Source organism: Sander lucioperca, chromosome 13 (assembly GCF_008315115.2).
Source record: "Sander lucioperca isolate FBNREF2018 chromosome 13, SLUC_FBN_1.2, whole genome shotgun sequence".
NCBI lineage: Eukaryota > Metazoa > Chordata > Actinopteri > Perciformes > Percidae > Sander > Sander lucioperca.
In genome coordinates, this window is record NC_050185.1 from 11,563,824 (window position 1) to 11,583,669 (window position 19,846).

General features: G+C 39.1%; 1 protein-coding gene across 1 annotated transcript; it reads left to right on the forward strand.

Moving 5' to 3' along the window:
- Positions 1 to 2,645: 2,645 nt before the first annotated feature.
- si:ch211-284e13.4 (insulin receptor substrate 1-B) lies at positions 2,646 to 18,619 on the forward strand. The gene is made up of 3 exons (XM_031320371.2): positions 2,646 to 3,356; positions 4,887 to 8,018; positions 12,715 to 18,619. The coding sequence occupies exons 1-3, from the start codon at positions 3,008 to 3,010 to the stop codon at positions 12,720 to 12,722; spliced, it is 3,489 nt and encodes a 1,162-aa protein (XP_031176231.1). The 5' UTR covers positions 2,646 to 3,007; the 3' UTR covers positions 12,723 to 18,619.
- The last annotated feature ends 1,227 nt before the right edge of the window (positions 18,620 to 19,846 follow it).

Genomic DNA, 19,846 nt, shown 5'->3' on the forward strand with positions numbered 1-19,846 from the left:
GAAATATCTACGAGTGCTATTAGTGCCCTGAGGACAATGTCAGCTCAAAAGCAATATTTATTTCTGCCACTATCAGAGGTTGCTATGAGGACAATTTGATCAGTTTGACAGGTATCTATGCCAAACCTTTTCTAGCACTTTGGTGATGCAATCGAATCCCTGGGATTGAACCACAGACTGTATCTACAGTGTGAGAGACTTTCCTTTTCAAAACTCCCATGTTGTGTAGTTATGTGTTGCTTAGGGTATACATTAGTTTATGCTATCGTAGACATGTGGCATTATTCAGTGAATATTCTGTCTTTATGGATCACAATATGAATAATTATAAAACCTCAGTCCACATTAATAGGATAACCACCACTACCATATTATGTGCTCTGGGGAACGCTGGCTTGGCCACTGTGGTTCTTTTAATGCCTCTTATATGTATTAGGATACTGTTGAGAATATTTTACTTGTGATTATTATCACAAATTGGATGAATGCTACACTGCATGTTATTATCAACTCAGCCTGGGATGTCTTGCAACGTATGGTCCAGACAATCAGTTTGCAGCTGCCCAAGTGGTTGTTGAAATATCTTTACATTTAATTTAGATTTAAATTACATAAAACTGAAAACGAATAATCAACTAATGGCCACTGATAAAACCATAATACATAAAACATTATTTTTCGTATATCACTATAATATTAGAGTCCTTAATCCCTCTAATAGTGTCTAGGGAGTTATTATATATGCCCAAACATGTATTTATGTAAAATATGCACATATGCATTTAATGCATATCTTGCAGTGGGCTACTACTTCAAAATCTGTGAGGCCTATAGCTGCATAAGCCCTGACCTTTCAAAAAAGCATGTTTTGCAGTTGTTTTCCTCCTGTCTTCACACACACAGTAGGGTAAAATCCCCAAAATAAATGGTGAATTAAACGACATAAACTGTCCGATCGTCTGCATGATCATAAAGGAAGTCTTCCCCGGCTGAACCCCGTGTTCTTCTGTGAACCCCATCAGTCCTGAAGCTAAGTCAAGTCAGCCAGAGAGAGCTAGGCAAAGACCGGAAACATAGCTGGTTGGCTTTCACAATTAAAGCATATTGGGTTGTAGTCACAACAAAATATTAGAATACTCAGATGATTTATTGAATCATTACCTCATTTTTACAGTCTATAATCATAACCTTATCAAGTTGTGGTTGATAATAAGGCAATATTAGGGCTATTGGGATAGATTTTACTCTGAAAGATCAATTAATGCAAGCAGAGGGCTCACATTGTTGTTACAGGAATGTAACACAAAAACAAACAAATAAATGTTGCTGTAATGTGTTTCATTATCTGTTGTTATCTGTTATCTTTTTATTTTTAAAAGATAATAGACTTTAATCTTGCTATTTTATGTGTATTGTCTTTGTTAAAATGATTACTGCTTGTTTGGGTATTACTATTATTATTATTATTATTATTATTAGTAGTAGTAGTAGTAGTAGTAGGGGTGGGAAAAATAATCGATTCCTAGATGCATCGCGGTTCTCTCTAGAACGATTCGATGCTCGATTCTGATCTGAAGTTAATAATCGATAAAAATAAAAAAAAAATATTTAAAAGTTACTGTCTCCAGACAAGTACAAATCAGAAAACAGAGTGACTGAAAGAGGATGGGATAATGGACAACAACTTAGAGTTTAGGCAAGAGTGCAGAAAAAACACACAAAAATGGCCAAAAGGAAAAAATAAATACATTTTGTATACACCTGATCTAATAAGACATACATCAAAATAATTAGGCAAAACACATCTAGGCTGTTTCTCTACTTTATCACATTACATCTGACCACCTCATGTTTCATGTTCTAAGAAGCCAATTCTCCACCTTTAAACATGACTGAGCCTCTGACATGGAAGATTACTGGGAGAGAAGGGGACTTTCACAAGCATGTTTAAGGCTTAAGCATGGACTGACTACAAAATAAAAACATCAGTAGACAAAACATTTCATTAAAACTTGTGTGTGACAAATACTGTATATGTCAAAATCTAAGCTTTGTCTAGCTGCTTTGTCTAGGAAGTGATTAGCAAACTCTGAGTAGTAAACTCAGATTTATATGTATATTTTTAAAAATCACGCATGGAAATGTACATAAAAAAACTGTTGCATCGAGATGCATCAAGATGCATCGATAATCGGTTTAGAATTGAATCGTTGGCCTCGGAATCGGAATCGAATCAAATCGTGAGGTGCCAAGAGATTCCCACCCTAAGTAGTAGTAGTAGTAGAAGTATCTTCCTTTTTGATTATTGGCCTGTAGAAACCTTTACTCACTGTCACAGTAAGAAACTGATTTGGGGTGAGCTACAGAGAGTTTCTCCTCTGATACCCAACTTTAGGAGACTGGACAAACCCAGGGTTTGCTGTAGTTGGCACTGAGCTGGTGAGGTTGGTTAAGAACGCCTGCACCTGTGTTGTGCTAGTTCTACTTGCCACGTTCCACCCTGTCCCTGTCCATGATAAGTAATGAAAAATACAGGAATGGATAAGTAGATGGGAATTATTCAATTCAACACTGCTTTTATTTTGGAAATTCTCCCCGGAATATCTGTTTTTATTTCCCCTAGCTTGACAGTGGTGGGTATAGACTGTAGGCAACCTCAGACAGGTGGAGGAGACGTCCTCAAGCAGCTGAACTGCACCGTGGTTGGAGCTGATCGGGCAGGACTGGGCTGGGCTCTGGCTGGGCTGCAGGACTTGCAGAGGTGGTGGCTGTGCACGCTCGGTGCGCGGATCCTCCTGCAGCTGCTGGATTCACAGTATGATACCAGATCCAAAACATGGTTTGGCTGATTTTCCCATCATGAGCCTTTACACACATGCTGGAAACTCAAATGTGGACTCGGGGAGGACGAAGGATGTAGTTGCAATGGATTAATGATGTGTACACATGGGCTTCGATTTTTTCCCTGAGATTATTGGCTTCTAATATTTATCAGCCTGTCTTGGCCATGGAGAACCAAGCAGCCGAGCCGCAGAACTATGAAGATGTGCAGAAAAGCGGCTATCTCCGCAAGCATAAATCAATGCACCGGCGATTCTTCGTGCTGAGGGCGGCCTCGGAGCATGGTCCTGCTCGACTTGAGTATTATGAGAACGAGAAGAAATTCCGCAGTAAATCACCTGTGCCCAAAAAAGTACTGAACCTGGAGACTTGCTTCAACATCAACAAGCGGGCAGATTCCAAGAACAAGCACATGATAGTCCTTTATTCCCGCAGCGAGAGCTTTGCCATCGCCGCAGACAGCGAGGAGGTCCAGAATGAGTGGTACCAAGCAATGCTGGACCTCCAGTGCAACTGTAAGATATGAAAAGTGTGATGTGGTTTCTACTATCTGTGTCTGCATCAGGCCTATTCTGCTTTAGGCTGTTTGTTCTCCATACACTAACGTTATATTGGCTCGGCCATTCCTGATTGTTCATTGCATATATCACTGGCTCTAATTGTTTGAATATGTTTGCTGCAGCTCTTTTACCCATTTAATTAAAATAAATCAGTCTAAATTATGCAATTTGGACGGTGTGTTTTTAACCAAGAGGCAGGTGGATCCGACTGAACGGGGTAGACCAACACGCTATGGGCGGCATGTGCTGTGTTTGTGCTGCACAATCTTAATAAGCGTTGGTTTAATACCGTTAAAATGCTGCGGATCATTTTCTGTCAGCAAAATGTAATTTGGTATATCAAATAGCATCTATATGTAATAATATTTAGATGCACGTCTTTTCTGACTGAAATGCAGCCCATTTCATACGACCGTGTGTTTTTGCATGGCGCAGTGGGCATATAGCAACCATCCAAGGGATGCATCATATAGTAGTAGCCTATCGTAGTGCACTCCGCTGGAGCCTGTGTTTTTGTTTTTCTGCACAGCTCTGCTTGCCGCTCGCCTAACCTACATTTGTGTTACACGGTGCTGCTGGTAGGGAGGAGATGGCTTCGTCAGTGCGCTCTCACTGGAAAATGTGTTTCTGATGGTTATCCTCGTGTTTACGTTGTTATCCTTATGCTGGAGCTGAACACCACCACCCACCCTACCTGTTATCCTTTGCATTTCAGTTTGTTGAGACTGATGGGCTTGCTCAGCTTTAATTTTGTCATGTTGTGGAGACCTAAGATACACATTAGAGTACAGTCCCCCATTTTGTTGAGATTATGTCTCAGGGACAGCGACAATACATCACTTTTTCTAATTTAATTCCGTTGTATTTTACTGTATATGCTAATGTTTATAATGTGCATATGAATTTGAATTTGAGATGGAAACACATTAATGTTGGGTTATAGTAGGCCTAATATCAGTGGGGATTATCTCTTATAAATTAAATATTTTTTCTTGAGGATGTGAGAAAACCACTAAAGCTGTCAGTTGTTCAGTGAACTGTGAGGCAAAAAAAAAAAAAAATAATAATAAAATATATATATATATATATATAATGCTGTATTTTGTCATGTATTGGGTATTTGGCATTGAACTGAACTATGATGCATCATTTCACAATGGAGCATGCTGCTTTTCAGTAGATGTATTCTATACCTCCTAAGACTTAATTAATTATTGAGCTGTAGCGTAAAAGTGATGGGGAATGAATTAGTTGCAGCACTGTTGCTTGGCAGACACAGTAGAGATTCTTGCATGTATCAATTTAGTAATGATAGATATGACTTTTTACTATATTATTTGTTATTTATAATTTTGGCTTTGATCAAAATTTGAACAGGTTGTGTTTCATGTAAATTTAGGGTGTTAACAGATGTATGCATGTATGATATGTTTAGTCATCAAATGCCTTAATTGTTCATTTATTTATTCTTTATTGTTTTCCTAGGTAAAACTCCTGAAGACTATGGCAGTAGTGGAGAGTGTAGCTCTCCGTCTCCTGTTCCAACCTTCAAGGAAGTATGGCAGGTCAAGGTTTGGCCTAAAGGTCTTGGACATGCCAGGAACTTAGTGGGTATTTACCGGCTGTGCTTAACTGACAAGACAGTCAACTTTGTCAAACTCAACTCTGATGTGGCAGCTGTGGTGTTGCAGCTGATGAATGTTCGCAGGTGTGGCCATTCAGAGAATTTTTTCTTCATTGAGGTGGGTCGCTCAGCGATTACCGGCCCTGGAGAGTTCTGGATGCAGGTGGATGACTCTGTGGTGGCCCAGCACATGCACGAGACCCTGCTGGAAGCCATGAAGGCCCTAAGTGAGGAATTCCGTCAGCGCAGTAAATCTCAGTCTGTGGGGACGTCGTGTGGAGGTGGTACTGCTTCAAACCCAATCAGTGTCCCGAGCCGTCGGCATCATCCAAATCTGCCACCAAGCCAGGTGGGCTTCTCCAGACGAGCCCGCACAGAGACCCCTGGAACAGGAGGCAGCAGCACGAGCACTTCACCTACGTCACGCCACGGATTTCCGAGGGCACGGACTGCCAGCATCGGGGCCAGGTCGGAGGAGGGCGGAGCAAGTGCCAAAGGAACATGGGCCAGCTCCAGCCCAAGTCTTAATGGTTCCTGTTCAACTACGCCGACACTGAGGCCCAAGCCCACCAGGGCCCCAACTCCTGCTAAGATTACCCTCAGCCTTGCACGTTACACGCCTAATCCTGCTCCCTCTCCGGCGCCGAGTCTGTCCTCCAGCTCTGGTCATGGCTCAGAGTGTGGCCTAGTGGGAGCAGCAGTGGGAGGCATGATGATCTGCTCCTACCCTCGCGTTTCTCAGAGAGTTTCTGTTTCAGGTTCACCAAGCGACTACGGCTCCTCAGATGAATATGGCTCCAGTCCTGGGGAACACTCTCTGCTTGTACCCAATCTGTCTGGACATCACGGAGAAGGCTCCTCCAGTTATATAGTGATGGGACAGCGAGAGGGTCTCCTTGGTTCCCATCATCGCTCAAAAGGCCGACGGATTTTGCGGCGCTCATCCAGTAGGGAATCTGAGGCAGAGCGCAGACTACTAAGTAAGAGGGCTTCCCTGCCTTTGGCTGCCCATGAACGACTGACCACACATAGAAAAGATGAAGATGATGAGGATGATGAAGAATATGCCATCATGTCGCAGAGTGCTAACCGAGAGAGAGCTGATTTGCACCATGGCTCAGGGGGGTTGGCAGTTGGAGGTGGGGATCTTGATGCAGTAGGGAAAAATAGGAAGAGGGTTGACAAAAGCAGGCGAGAAGGGGAAGGTGAAGCAGCCGTGGATAATAGCTATATGTCAATGTTGCCTGGAGTCACGTCTCCTCCTGTTTCACTCTCTCTCTCGATAGGTATGTCTGACACAAGTGCTAAACCTGGGGCAGATGATGAGTATATGGCCATGACTCCCAACAACAGTGTCTCCCCCCCTCAGCACATCCGCCAGCCCAGCACAGAGGGCTACATGGTCATGTCTCCAAATAGCAGCAGCTCCACAGACCTGCACGGATCGTGCATGTGGGATAGCAGGGCCAGCATGGAGAGCCGGGCTGCAAGTGACTACATGAATATCTCACCTGTCTGCAGCCGTTCTGCCAGCAGCACACCGCCTTCCCACCCCGAACAGCACCAACTGCAACCAAAAATGTTCAATTCCTACTTCTCCCTGCCACGAGCTTATCAACATACTCTCTATACTCGCTTTGAGGAGGACCTAAACAAAGGGGAAGGAAAAAAGGACAGCAGTAGGCATGATAGTGCCGGAAGAGGGGGGGGAGTGGGATACAGCAAGAGAAACAAAACTGCAGCAGGCTCTGCAGGAGGCTGTCAACTCTCCATGTCTTCCTCTTCCTTCTCCTCCAGCTCAGCCAGCAGTGAAAGCCTGGAAGACAAGTTTATATCTGCAGGGAAAGGGTTAAGTTTAGTAAGAACTGGAGCAGAGTACAAGTTTGCAGGAACACAAAAAGATGGGCGTCATCATCAAAAACGTGGATCAAGTAGTAAGAGCCCAAAGCAACAAAGGAGGGGTGTGTCTTCAGACATCACTAAAGCAAACACCCTGCCCAGGGTGAAGGAGAATCTGCTGTCATCAGTATCTCAAAACGTTGATGAGTATGTCAGTATTGTGTTCAGTGAGGACAATAAGTATGGCGGAGGGCGACGTTCTGGGTCTGAACGTGGACAACCTGTGATCCATGGAACCCTCCGGCCTTTGAATCAACCACTTCTTTGCCATGATAATCCTGTTAACCTTCCCCGCAGCTTCTCTGCTCCGTTGTCCACCTCCGTCGAATACGTCACCATGGATTTAAGGAAGTCCTCATTGCCCCTGACTCCTGTTAGATCCACATTCAGCGCCCCACAGGGCCCACCAGCTGTTGCCCTCAAGGCCCGCCGTGAACACAGCACGTCCTCTTCTCTGGCAGCAGAGGGCAATGCCGGGTACAGAACAAAAGCAAAGATGGCAGCAATGCCAACAGATGCCCCTGCTCCATTTATTGACATCAAAGGTTCAGATCCCAGCATTTCAGCGAGACCTGCCATCCACTCTGGTCAACCCTCATCCATTGATCAGGAGACAGGCTTGGGTTTTTCCCCTGTCAAGTCCTTCCAGTCTCCTGAGCGGAGCAGCAGATCGGTCCGAGGTGACCCCCAGGGACGGCAGAGCCACCGTTCAGAGACTTTTAACTCACCTCCCTCCCTGCCACGCCACCCACCCTCTTCTACCTCCATCTTCCCAGAGGGCAGCCAGGCAGCGAGCCATCGGCATGGTTTGGATTGCTCACTGTGGGAGAACAGGCAGGCAGCTAGTTTATCTGCCACACCTCCACCACAAGCCTCAACCTCATCTGCTGAACAAGGCCTTAACTATATTGACCTGGACCTGGTCATTAAGGAGAGCCCTCAAGCCGGAGTGGAGCGTACCTCTGCCGCCTACAACATCGGAGGAAGCGCTATGGGATGCAGTGCTGGCTCCGGCCTCAACACTTATGCCAGTATTGATTTCTATAAGTCAGAAGAACTGAGAGCACACCAGAACAGTAGAAAGGATGGCCAAGGTAAGTGCTACGTGGACTGCAAACAGTCTCAACTTAAAATATCTATTAAACTAAATTCAATTTTAATCATCAATCAATCAATCAACATCTGTGATTTTGTGTTCAGAAAATGTTCTGATTTTCTACAGCTGAGGCTCCATTGTCATGTCATGTATGATACCATACATGATCATCTTTTATGATATTATCGTTTGAGACCTCTTGTATAGGGTTGCAGTGTTTGTAGTGGCACCTTCGTTTGTTCTTGTAGACAATCAGGTTATTGGTGTCAGTTCTGGCCTCACAACTAAAGGACACAGTGGTTAATACAGCAAACAAGGGAGGGGGCAAGACTAAATTGTATCAACATAGCAATTAGTGCAATAATTAAATTAATATAGAATATATTTAGAAAGAATTGTTTCTGAAATGATTTCTCAGATTGAAACTTTAAAGGTTATATTAGGAGGAAAACAACCAAATGTGATTGAGGAGGCTTATATTACTCCTTTATTCAGGAGGACAAGCTTGATGAACTCTTGAAAGTTTTACTTTTCATAACTTATTAAAAAGAGTTAAAACATCTTTACTTTGTTTGGAAATAGCATATTTTCAGTAGAGCTGCATTGATTAGTCGATAGGTAGGAAATTGATCAAGTATTTTATAATCAATTGATCCTTTCAGTCATTTTTCAAGCAAGAAAGCCAAAAGTCTCTCTCTAAATGTGATGATTTGCTGCTTTTCTTTGTCATATGTGATAATAATATAAATATCTTCTGTTTTTGAACTGATGGTCTGATAAAACAAGGAATTTGAAAATGCCACCTGAGACTGGTAAATTATAAAAGGATTTTTCAATATTTTAGATTTCAATATTTCCCCCCATCTCTGACCCCATCTACCCCCCTATTAATTTCCATACAGTCCCAGATGAATTGATCAATGATGAAAATGATCTGCAGATTAATCGATAATGAAAATAATTGTGAGTTGCAGCCTTCATTTTTTTAGCATTTTTATTTGTTCATTGCAAAACAAGTTGATGACAGTCAATTTTCTGTCAATATTATGTTTACTTAATTCAACATGCAATGTCATTAGAGCTGAAATTATTAGTCGATTAATCGATTAGCCAATCGACAGAAAGTGTATCTGATTAATCAATCAGAAATTAACTGGTTCTAGATTTTATTTGCAAATATTTTTCTTGTGCTCTATGATAGTAAACAGAATATCTCTGAGTAATAGACAAAACCAGCCGCTTGATTTTCTCAACTTTGGTTTAAAAAATTCTGATAGGAATTTTTTGTACTATGTCTGGCATTTTATAGATCAAACAATTAATAGCTGAATTAATTAAAAAAAAAGAATCAGCTGATTAATCGATAATAAAAGTAATTGTTAGTTGAGGCCCTAATTGCCAATAATCAAAAAACACAAAGGACTTTATTAGCAAAGATTTACACAACACTTCATGGATTTCATTGTCATGCATTTCAACTTGCAAACAAACTTCCATGTAAATTGTATATTTCTATCAATTCTGTATTACTGCTTAGTCTTGAAACTTTGAATTATGAATTTGTTTTTATTATCTTATCATTTTTAAGTATGACTATTGATATTTAGTTGGTTTAATAGATAAGTCAGTTTTGGTTTTTAACCTCTCTTGCAAAATGTTTTCTTAAATTACTTCTGTCCTTTTATATACATGTATATGCAAAAAAACAAACAAGTAAATGTGAAAAATATATTTCAAAGTAGGTGAAAGGAAAAACAACATAATTCCTGGTAATGTTTGTCTAGCTGGATGTAAGCTTTTTATGTGATATGCATAATCCACAGACAAAACTCATGTCTTGGTCTTAGTCACTCCTTCCCCTTTCATCCTTTTTCGATGTGTACCTTTGCTTCAAGCTGGAGGGCAGCACCGTGTTTCCAGGCTGTGGGTTGTCTGTAGAGTCTCTTATTATCACAAGTGGGTGTTCACAGAGCAAAGCCAATTGATTTGTCTGCTGGTAATGAGCCATTTCACATAAATGGAGGTAGAGGGGAGAGAGCACAGGCCAGGTGTTTATGTTTATGTGTGGGTGTGCTATCGGCTGCAGGATTTCACATGGCAGCTCTGAGGTTTCCCTTACATTGCACAGATAACACTTATTTAATGGTTAATGGAAAGTACATTTTGATGGAAGAATGCTGAAGTGCTTAAGAAATAAAATGCTTTTACACAAGATGCAGTATAAAATGTAAATATGCAAGTATATAAATATTAATCAGAGGACTAAATTAAACAACTTGTGCAGTTTATTTATTCGGAGCAGCTACAACATCTGCATGATTGATTTATCTAATGCTATTCAATTTCTACATGTACATGTATAATCATAATAACTGCCTAATTATTTAAATTGGGGGTAGTATATATTAATGGATAGCAAGGAAAAGAATGCTCTGTTGTTATTTTGTAAATTACTCTTTCATGTAATTTTCCACACTGCGATTACTTATGACATGCTGCTTTTTTGATGCTTTTATATAGGCCTTAGTGGTCCCCTAATACTGTATCTGAAGTCTCTTTTATATAGACCTTAGTGGTCCCCTAATACTGTATCTGAAGTCTCTTTTATATAGACCTTAGTGGTCCCCTAATACTGTATCTGAAGTCTCTTTTATATAGGCCTTAGTGGTCCCCTAATACTGTATCTGAAGTCTCTTTTATATAGACCTTAGTGGTCCCCTAATACTGTATCTGAAGTCTCTTTTATATAGGCCTTAGTGGTCCCCTAATACTGTATCTGAAGTCTCTTTTATATAGACCTTACTGGTCCCCTAATACTGTATCTGAAGTCTCTTTTATATAGGCCTTAGTGGTCCCCTAATACTGTATCTGAAGTCTCTTTTATATAGACCTTAGTGGTCCCCTAATACTGTATCTGAAGTCTCCCGAAATTCAGCCTTGGCACAGAATTAGAGCCACTAGAGCCAGTCCCACAATGAGCTTTCCTTAGGATGTGCCATTTCTGTGTCTGTAGCTTTAAATGCTATTGAGGAGGAGAGAGGGGGGGGAAATGTGGAGGGTGGGGGTGTGGCCTTGAACTGCCACTTTGCTCGTTTGAAAGCCATGATGTCTCTCTCTCATGGGTGGGCCAAATTCTCTGGGCGGGCAAAGCAGAGAAAGGGGAGGTAACCTTCCTCCTTATGACCTCATAAGGGGAAGATTCCAGATCGGCCCATCTGAGCTTTCATTTTCTCAAAGGCAGAGCAGGATACCCAGGGCTCGGTTAACACATATCACCATTTCTAGCCACTGGGGGACCATAGGCAGGCTAGGGGAACTCCTATTAATTAAAAACCTCATAAAGTGAAATTTTCATGTCATGGGACCTTTAATGATTGAATGTGCCTCCCCTCTTATAAGCTACACAAACAGTGCACTTTCATTAACTGCAGCCCTATTCTAATAATGAAACTTGTGACAGTATATGAAGCCTGGAAACAGGGAGGATGGTGGCTGTGCTGCAGCATATAAAACTTCAAATAAACAGGCTGCTCAAATGTCCAATCAACACTGATTTTGGCAATATCACATTACTCCACCTGTTTTACTTACATTTTATTTAGACACTGAAATTAAATGTTTATTAAAATACCAGAATTAGATTAAGATGTTTATTTGTGCCCCATGTTTTAATTGCTGCTGTCACATCTGCATTAGAAACAAAGTGTAAAAAGACTTCTCGGCTCTACTGACACATTATCTTGGCAAGATGCAAAGTCTGATTCAATGATGTAACTTAAATCCTCCAGGCTGTCTGGTGTTTGTTAATGGTTAATTATCTTTATTTGATCCACTTACAGCAATATGAGTAGTTATTAGTGAACAACACTGCAGCCTACCCATGTTCTAGCACTGATAAGCTTCATAAACTCAAAATGAATATGAACTAGACAGCCTGCATCTTTTCATTCTTTAAAACAGTATGGAATTGTAATAATGGATGATGAAGAGTGTTAAGGTTGCAGACAACCTCTTGACTCTGAAAGTGGATGGAGGTAGTGGTTAGACTGACAGCTACTCAAACCACAGGTTGATTTAAAAGCACTTATGTCTGAGCTTCCCTATGGTTATTCTGAAATAAATGTCATTTATAAGGCAATTTGTCTTTTCTGTAAACCTCAAGAGAGAGAAAATCTTTGTAATTCCAAGCTGATAATCATAACCCAGATATTTGCTTGCCACTAACTTTATTCTGCTGACATGATCAGAGCTATAGAGCAGTGTTTGTTTAGGTGGCTCCCTAGAAAAGAAGGAACAGTTAAAAATGCCTGGAACTGATAAGTCTCTGAGACACAAGGCACACAATATTGACATCTACAACAGTGTGCATGAGACTCCAATCAGAAAATCCTTTTAGAAAGATATCGTGCGTCATGTGATATTTACCCAAGCAGCCAGCAGGCCGCCCAAAAGCAATATGCCATGGAGAATACATAATCTAGTCTAAACTGCCTTCCTCTCTGTAACATTTGGTGTGGGGAGACTTAAATTAGCTTTACCGTGGATCAATATGTAAACATGTAAACTATAATAATGGATAACCCTTTTAAAAACACAAATTGTTTTCAATATATTGTAACCAGTATAAAAAACCCTTTGTTTTTTTGAAAATGTTTCATTTCAATTCCTCCCTGCTTTTGATTCTTTTCTTCCAGATTGTTGAGCTCCATCTTGGATCTGAGCGTGATGCCAATGTGACGGCTCCAAACCCTGTCTGTGAGTGGCCCAATCTGTTGCCACAACTTAACTGTACACTGGAGTCTGAACACTTAAAAACAAACTCATCCCCATCCCGTCGGCTGTATCTGTCAACCAAATGTGTGCCAAACACACACACACACACACATACACACACACACACACACACACACACACACACAGACAAGGTAAGGGAAAGGTTTTGTTTATGCCTTGTTTTGAACATAAATGAAATTTGACCATCATTTAACTTAATATAGATAAAGGATGACAATTTGATATGTGGCGTGTGTGACTTCTCAGGTGGCCATTACGGCAAAAAAGTCCATCTGTGCATCTTAATTTAAAACACATTGTGATTGGTGCATGGGCCAATCTATTGAAGTCTTGTAAATCAAGGCTTTAAGTGGCAGCTGACTCGATCTCAGCTGCATTCTGGAGTGTTTCTTTTTTTGGTCCCAAACTTGAATGCTAAAGGTTTTTTTTTTAATATATATCCTTTGTCCATATGTAATAAGTTGAATGATCATCAGGTGTCATTTTGACCCAAAATGGAAGGAAATGCAGATTGGCAGTGGTTTCATACACTCATATATGCTGTCACTGTAAACATATTTAATTTATTATATACAGTTGCTAAAAAAAGCCTTTATACTTGTTGACCACTTTTCTTGTGCCACTGACGGACTTCAAAATGTGCTTAATTTCTGAGGTTTAATAGTTTATGGAATTGGCAATGAAAGTGTGTTATATAAATGAAATTTAGATATGATATTTGTGTATTCAGTCAGTTTTTCACACAGGAAGAAAATGATTGTGTGAGAATCCCACGCATCTTATGCAATCTTTATAAAATTCCGAGGAGTGTAAGAGTGTATTAAATAGGATATCATAAGATTGCAATTTCATTTTCACACTGCAGACGACATCGCACTGTTGTACTTGTGCTTGGAGTTTATCTTTAGGTTGTAGTTAAGGGATGAGGTCAATGGCTTTTTTTTTTTTTTTTTTAAATCCTTTCAAAATGTTCCGACACAGAACTAAGTTTTATCCCTAAAGCTTTAGATGCACACTCACACAGGATGCATGTTTATACAGCTTCAGCTTTGATTACGCACAAACCAAACAGGTCCTGTGACGTCCTGTGGCTGATTCGCAAATGGTGCCAGTATGAAAGTCATGCATCTCAGTGGTATTTTAGGATATTTGGTAGATTCATTTCTACGTTTTAGTTTTCAAGGTTTGAAGGGAAAGTTAACCGATCATCTGTCTGCCCAGCGAGTATTCTCTCCTTTTTTGGAAATTATTTTTCCACTTAGTTATTTTATCCCAGAATACAAATGACCATATTTACATATACACTAACAGTTCAAATCTTCAGTAACTGCATTTACCAAAACAAAGAAAATCCATATAATTGGACTCTTGTGTGCTGTTGCAGCTCAATTGCTGCAGGACATATCACAACATGATTGATGTCACATATATCCTGTATAAAAGCAGGTGCATAACCAACAATGCATTTATTCAATAACCACAGTATGCAACATTGCATAAAATGGCCAAATTAACAAATATTCTTCTGCTATGCATGTAAACAGCTTAATTAAAATGGCTTCGAACACGCAGTAAGACCAATAATTAGATTGTATGTATGTAAATGTCCTCACTGAGATGTGCTGAGGGGACCTGATAACAAACTTGTTAGCGAGGGAAGCTGAATACTACGGTTTTGAAAAGAAAACATTTTTTAACAGCTAAGGGACTGTATGCAAATGATTGGGGTTGGGAGAGGGGGCTGAATCTTATTTTTAATTTTATGAAAAGCAAAATCCCAATGCCCGCAATATATTTTTGGCAAACATATCCTACCCTCTTTGTTTTTTAACACAGAACTGCTAAGTCAACGGAAGCTCTCTGGTTTGTTGAACTTCAGCACATTTCCCCCACATTTCTGATAACAATATATCAGATGAGGCTGACAGATGACTGTAACACTGAATCAATTTCAGGATGCCTGAATCACATGGCCGGGCATGTTGGAGACAGATTACAAAGAGTGCAGCATTCACTATCATAATGAAAGCCATCTGTGTGATGTAACTATTATATTTAAAAAAAAAAAATTTAATAAATCTGACAGGGGGAGAATGAATCTGGGATGAGAAAAAGTAAAAAACGCTCCCCTGCCCTCCCAAAAAAACCATAACCCTCCCCCGTCTCTGATCGCCTCTAGGCCTATACCACCCTAAAAATTGTCATACAGTCCCTAACTACAGCCCACAAATGAAGTCGTCAATATTTTTTCTCTATTTGAATTTTAAAACCTCACACCAGTGTATAAATGACAATGTTTTTTATGAAATTATTTAGCACTTTGAGTTGTTTCTGACCAAATAACACTTAAAATTAATGCATTTTGAACCATCGTGTAGCACAAAAGCGTAAAAAAAGTCAGTGTATATGCTTTTTTTGCAACTGAGCTTTTTTATTATAACTGTATATTATACTTTAGTATAAAATACAGTATACAAGTATAATGACAGAAACTATAGTATGCAGTCTGTTTTCCTCATTTGCATAACAGTTAACACAATTCTAATATAAAGTGACACATTACAATGGTATATAAAATATACAGTATACATATAATGATTAATACTATATAGCCTAGATATCTATATACTCTTTTATAAAGTGCCTCATTTTTGATTGTAGCTGTTTTTACACAGGTAATCTGAAAATGGGTTGTGAAAATGGGGAAAGAGTGTTGTTTCCCTCCTGAGTCCAAATTGTAAATATGTTGAACTTTACAGAAGACAGACAAGACACTTATATTGCTATCAGTCAGCCATAATCAAATTGCCTTACTGTGTTTATCAGAAACATGAAAAAAAAATCTTGTTTTATTTTTTTGCAGTGCCTAACACTTCAACACTTCAGCCACAATGTAAGCACTCCCTCGCTCTTTTGTTTCGTCAGGCTGACGTTTGGCCAAAAAAAAGAAGAAAAAGACCATCTTTTTCTCTCCGTAGTTTCACACTCTGGGACGCATCCACTTCAGGCCCTACTTTCTAATTTGTTTTTATTTACTCCTGTCCGCTACCAACCAAGCATCCACTTGTTCAGGGTAAAAGCTGACGGCCTGTTACAGATGGAACGTCCTCCATCTGAAGCTGATTGTTAGTGGACACTGCAACAGAAAGCTTGCAGAATACATGAGGATTCTACATTGTATAGATTTTATTGTAATAATATTTTTAATGCCTTTCCCTGTTTTTACAGAAAGAAAAAATGAATACAGTTGCCAGTGTCTTGTATATAAAATAAGTTGTCCATGAAGAACATGAACAAGAACAGAACATGAACTATGTGCTCTAATTTACTTGCAGTATATTTTGAACCCCAAAACAACCATAAAAAGAGGTCATTTTAACTCCTCACAGTAGCCAGGACTAGTGTCTAACAGTATTAACATGCTTACGTATTGCTCGTATTATCTGGAAGTGGATTCAGTTCCCAGAAGGTGTGAATATTGCTACTTCTCTCTCTCTCTCTCTTTATCTCTCTACATTCAAACACGGGACTTGGTCAAAACTATGAGACAGTGCCATTCCTGCTCACGCCTCATTACTTTCTCATTTATTCCATTGATAACATTCTGCTGCTGTCAAACATATTGCCAAAAAGTCTGACAACAATTCAAAAGTCTACCATAAAGATAATTTTCAAAGAGTAGACACACAAAATCAGTCATAGAACTGATTTAAAAAACAAACGACAACAAAACTTTCACTTGGACAGCCACGGGGCCAAAAAAAAAGTTACGTGTTTTTCTTAAGGTAGTGTGTTTTATAGTTCATGACTGGTTGCGTACTGTATCCAGAGCTGCTGGTGGAGAGTTTGGCCATGTTGTGACATTAGTGATACTGTATATTGAATCAGGACGTGTTGATATACAACAAAATTGTCTACTGGATATGGTGTTGCAATGCCAAACACTTCACTAATTGCAGTGACCAAAACCTTCCAATCCAGGGCTCTGGCTGTGTGTATACAGGGTACAAATGAAGAAGGCTTTCTTGATGTATTTTTGACACTGGAGCTTTTCCCACATTTAGATTGAGTTTTTAGTTCACTAACCAAATATCTCTGACCCTGTGGCAGATATGAAATGCTTCACTGCACTTGCACGCTGATACACATACAAAACAATTTGAGTGTTTTAATCCTGGAGCTAAAAAGGTTTAGATATTTACTCTGATTCAGCCCTCAACTCACATCAGAATGTCCTCTCTGATGAGAGATGAGGGCTGAATCAAGTGCCTGGCTGTGATTACTGGTGTCTGGTCATTAACCAGTTATGTTTGAGTTATCTCGGTGCATAGATATAAATTCAAACCAGCTCCTGGAAAACTAAGTCTTCCACACATTTCTATGATATTCAATTTGAGATGTGCGCAACACCTGTCCCTCATTTCCTTTGCAAAGGATGTGTTTCTGGTGCCAAAGTTTTATGTGTATGGTGATCTCTGAGCTTCACACTTGAGACCCGTGACACCAAACTAATACAAAGTTTAATTTGGTTTTTACAAATTCGTCAGGCACTTATCAGTCACTGTTTTTAATCCTATGAAGTAAAAAAAATGTATGTTGATTGAGCACAGCCTACTACTGCCAACAGTTTATGCTCAATACTGACAACTTTATTGCCAAACTATTGTATAACAAATCCAACTACATGGACTAGTTCCACTTTTATAAATTGTGTTACTCTTTTGTTGAAGGGATCTTTTATAATCTCTTCTTCTGTTATTCCTTCCGTGTAACTCTTTTAATTGGGGATTAGTGAGATTTTCTGACTGTACCTCATAATCTCAATTTTGAACAGACGTAACAGTTGGTAGTAAAGCACCTTGGAGAGTCTGAGAAGGGTTCAGGATATTACTGACGTCAAATAGGAGGAAGGCACGAATAAAAGCTGTGGCTTTGGGTAAATATCAATTAATGTGTTTTGTATTCAAAACTACTTTAACAGCGTGAGGCTCTCTGCAGTGTTTCCATTCTCATGACATTGGCGGTCGTACGGAAAATGCTTCTCATCTACGAATCATCAGAATTCTGCCAAGTGTTTTGATTTAACGAAATGCAGAGACTTGTGTTATCTCTTCAGAACATTTTGTGACAACATGTTGAAAACAAGGCACATGAATTGCTCATCAGACTCTAACTGTGGGAAATGATACTGTATGTACAATCAGGATAGCGATTATAATTACAATGGAAAGAGAATTGTATGTATTTTAAAGCTAATGATGCTACTTTGATAATTATGTAAAATGCAAAAAAGACTGAACAGGAACTATAGGTATGTAAAATATACTGTAGTGTGTATAGAGGAGTTTTGCTTGTTAATGGCGAAATTGTTTAAAACAGAATATTGATGATTCTTGTCTGTGATGTAGACAACGTCAATGTTGTTTTTTTTTTGATAAAAGGCAAAGTGATAAGAAATTGGAAAATTGTGTGTTTAATGACTGCATGTCTATTGAACATAAAAGTCTACATTGATGATGTTTTGCAACATGTAGTCAAGTGAGTCTAGACTGTTGTAAGCCATTGAGTTTTTAAGGATAAGCCTGTGGACAGAGGGCACATGTATTTAATCCCAGGCTACTCTGTTTAAACAGATGGTATTTTGTTTAAGTTCAGAGGTGAATACCAACAAAGTGACGTTGTTTGACTAGCATATTTTTCCATGAAATCACCAAGAGAATAACTTGCTACTGCCCATTAATAAGTCATTGCAATTAATAGTAATGCATCAAAATGTAAGGGAATAAATTCTGATTTCCTACACTTCTCCCGGGTGCCTTTGCTTTTACTACAAAAACAACACAAATTAAAAAAAAAAAAATCGGATTTCATTTTTTTCTAACTAAAAAATACAGTCCGATAAAGGAAATATCAAACATTCTCGTGGAAATTAATAGAGCGAACAAAAAAAAGTGTGAAAAGGCTACACAAGCTGACAAAGACCCCTTCTTTAACCTTCCTACTGTATATGCTGACTCATATACTGTATAGTCAACAAGACAAATATTTTTTGGTTGCATTCAAATTTCCATCAGGATTCCATAAGTTGTTACTGTCAATAATGTGGAAGAGTTAAACAGCCACCGTATGAGGAAGAGGATTTGAATTGATTAGCTGTCTTGACCTTTGTCAGCCACATCGTTCACATTCCACACTCTGCTGTTTTTGAAATCCTCCATTTGACAGTTCTATCTCTGAAGTTTAAAACATTATTAAACTGATAACATGTTAAATTACAGAGTGATAAGACATGCTTCCATTTTGATTAACACATATCTCCATAAAAAAAAAATAAATAAATAAATAACTGAGTTGTTCCAATGCTAAAAAAAAAAAAAATACTGAATAAGTGAATGCTATAGCATTCACTTATTATTATTATTTTTTTTTTAAACGTACATGTCACTTGAGGTAATGTGTAAATGATTTGAATGATGCTTCAGTTTGTTGTGTATGCTGGCTCGCTGTCATATACTTGGACTAGGCCTACATGCTTGTTGTTACTATTAGGAGTCTGACTTATACAAAATTCGTTTTTTTGTTTTCAGGTCTGACTTCAGGAAGAACAGAGACACACAATGCTCTAACTTGTTATTTACAGAAAATGCTTTAAATGTTTTAACCTGCATGTGAATCTACATCACACTAATGATAGACAATCATGATGACTATTAGCTTATCCAAATATATTATGTACCAAAGATTAGATAGAAAAGCAAAGTAAAAGTCGCAAAATTTTAAAAGCAACAAACCAACATACATGACTAATGTCAACCAAATGTCCTTGGGAGGTAAAAAAAAAAAAAAAAAGATCTCTGGAATGAAAGGAATTTAAAAATAAAAACTACCAGCAGGGGGTGGTGTATCACCTTTTGGGGAGAGTTTATTTTGACAAGTGAAAAAGAATGTGAACCGGAAGCTTTAAGGTTGACGCTTCATATCATAGATCCTAAATTAAGAGCATCACTCAGTTGCTATATCTTTGTATTATTG

What these genes read in the sequence shown, in the direction of transcription:
- si:ch211-284e13.4 (XM_031320371.2), top strand. Translation starts at nt 3,008, where the DNA reads ATGGAGAACCAAGCAGCCGAGCCGCAGAACTATGAAGATGTGCAGAAA. An exon ending in GCTGGACCTCCAGTGCAACT is followed by an intron (nt 3,357 to 4,886) that starts GTAAGATATGAA and finishes TTGTTTTCCTAG; the next exon opens with GTAAAACTCCTGAAGACTAT.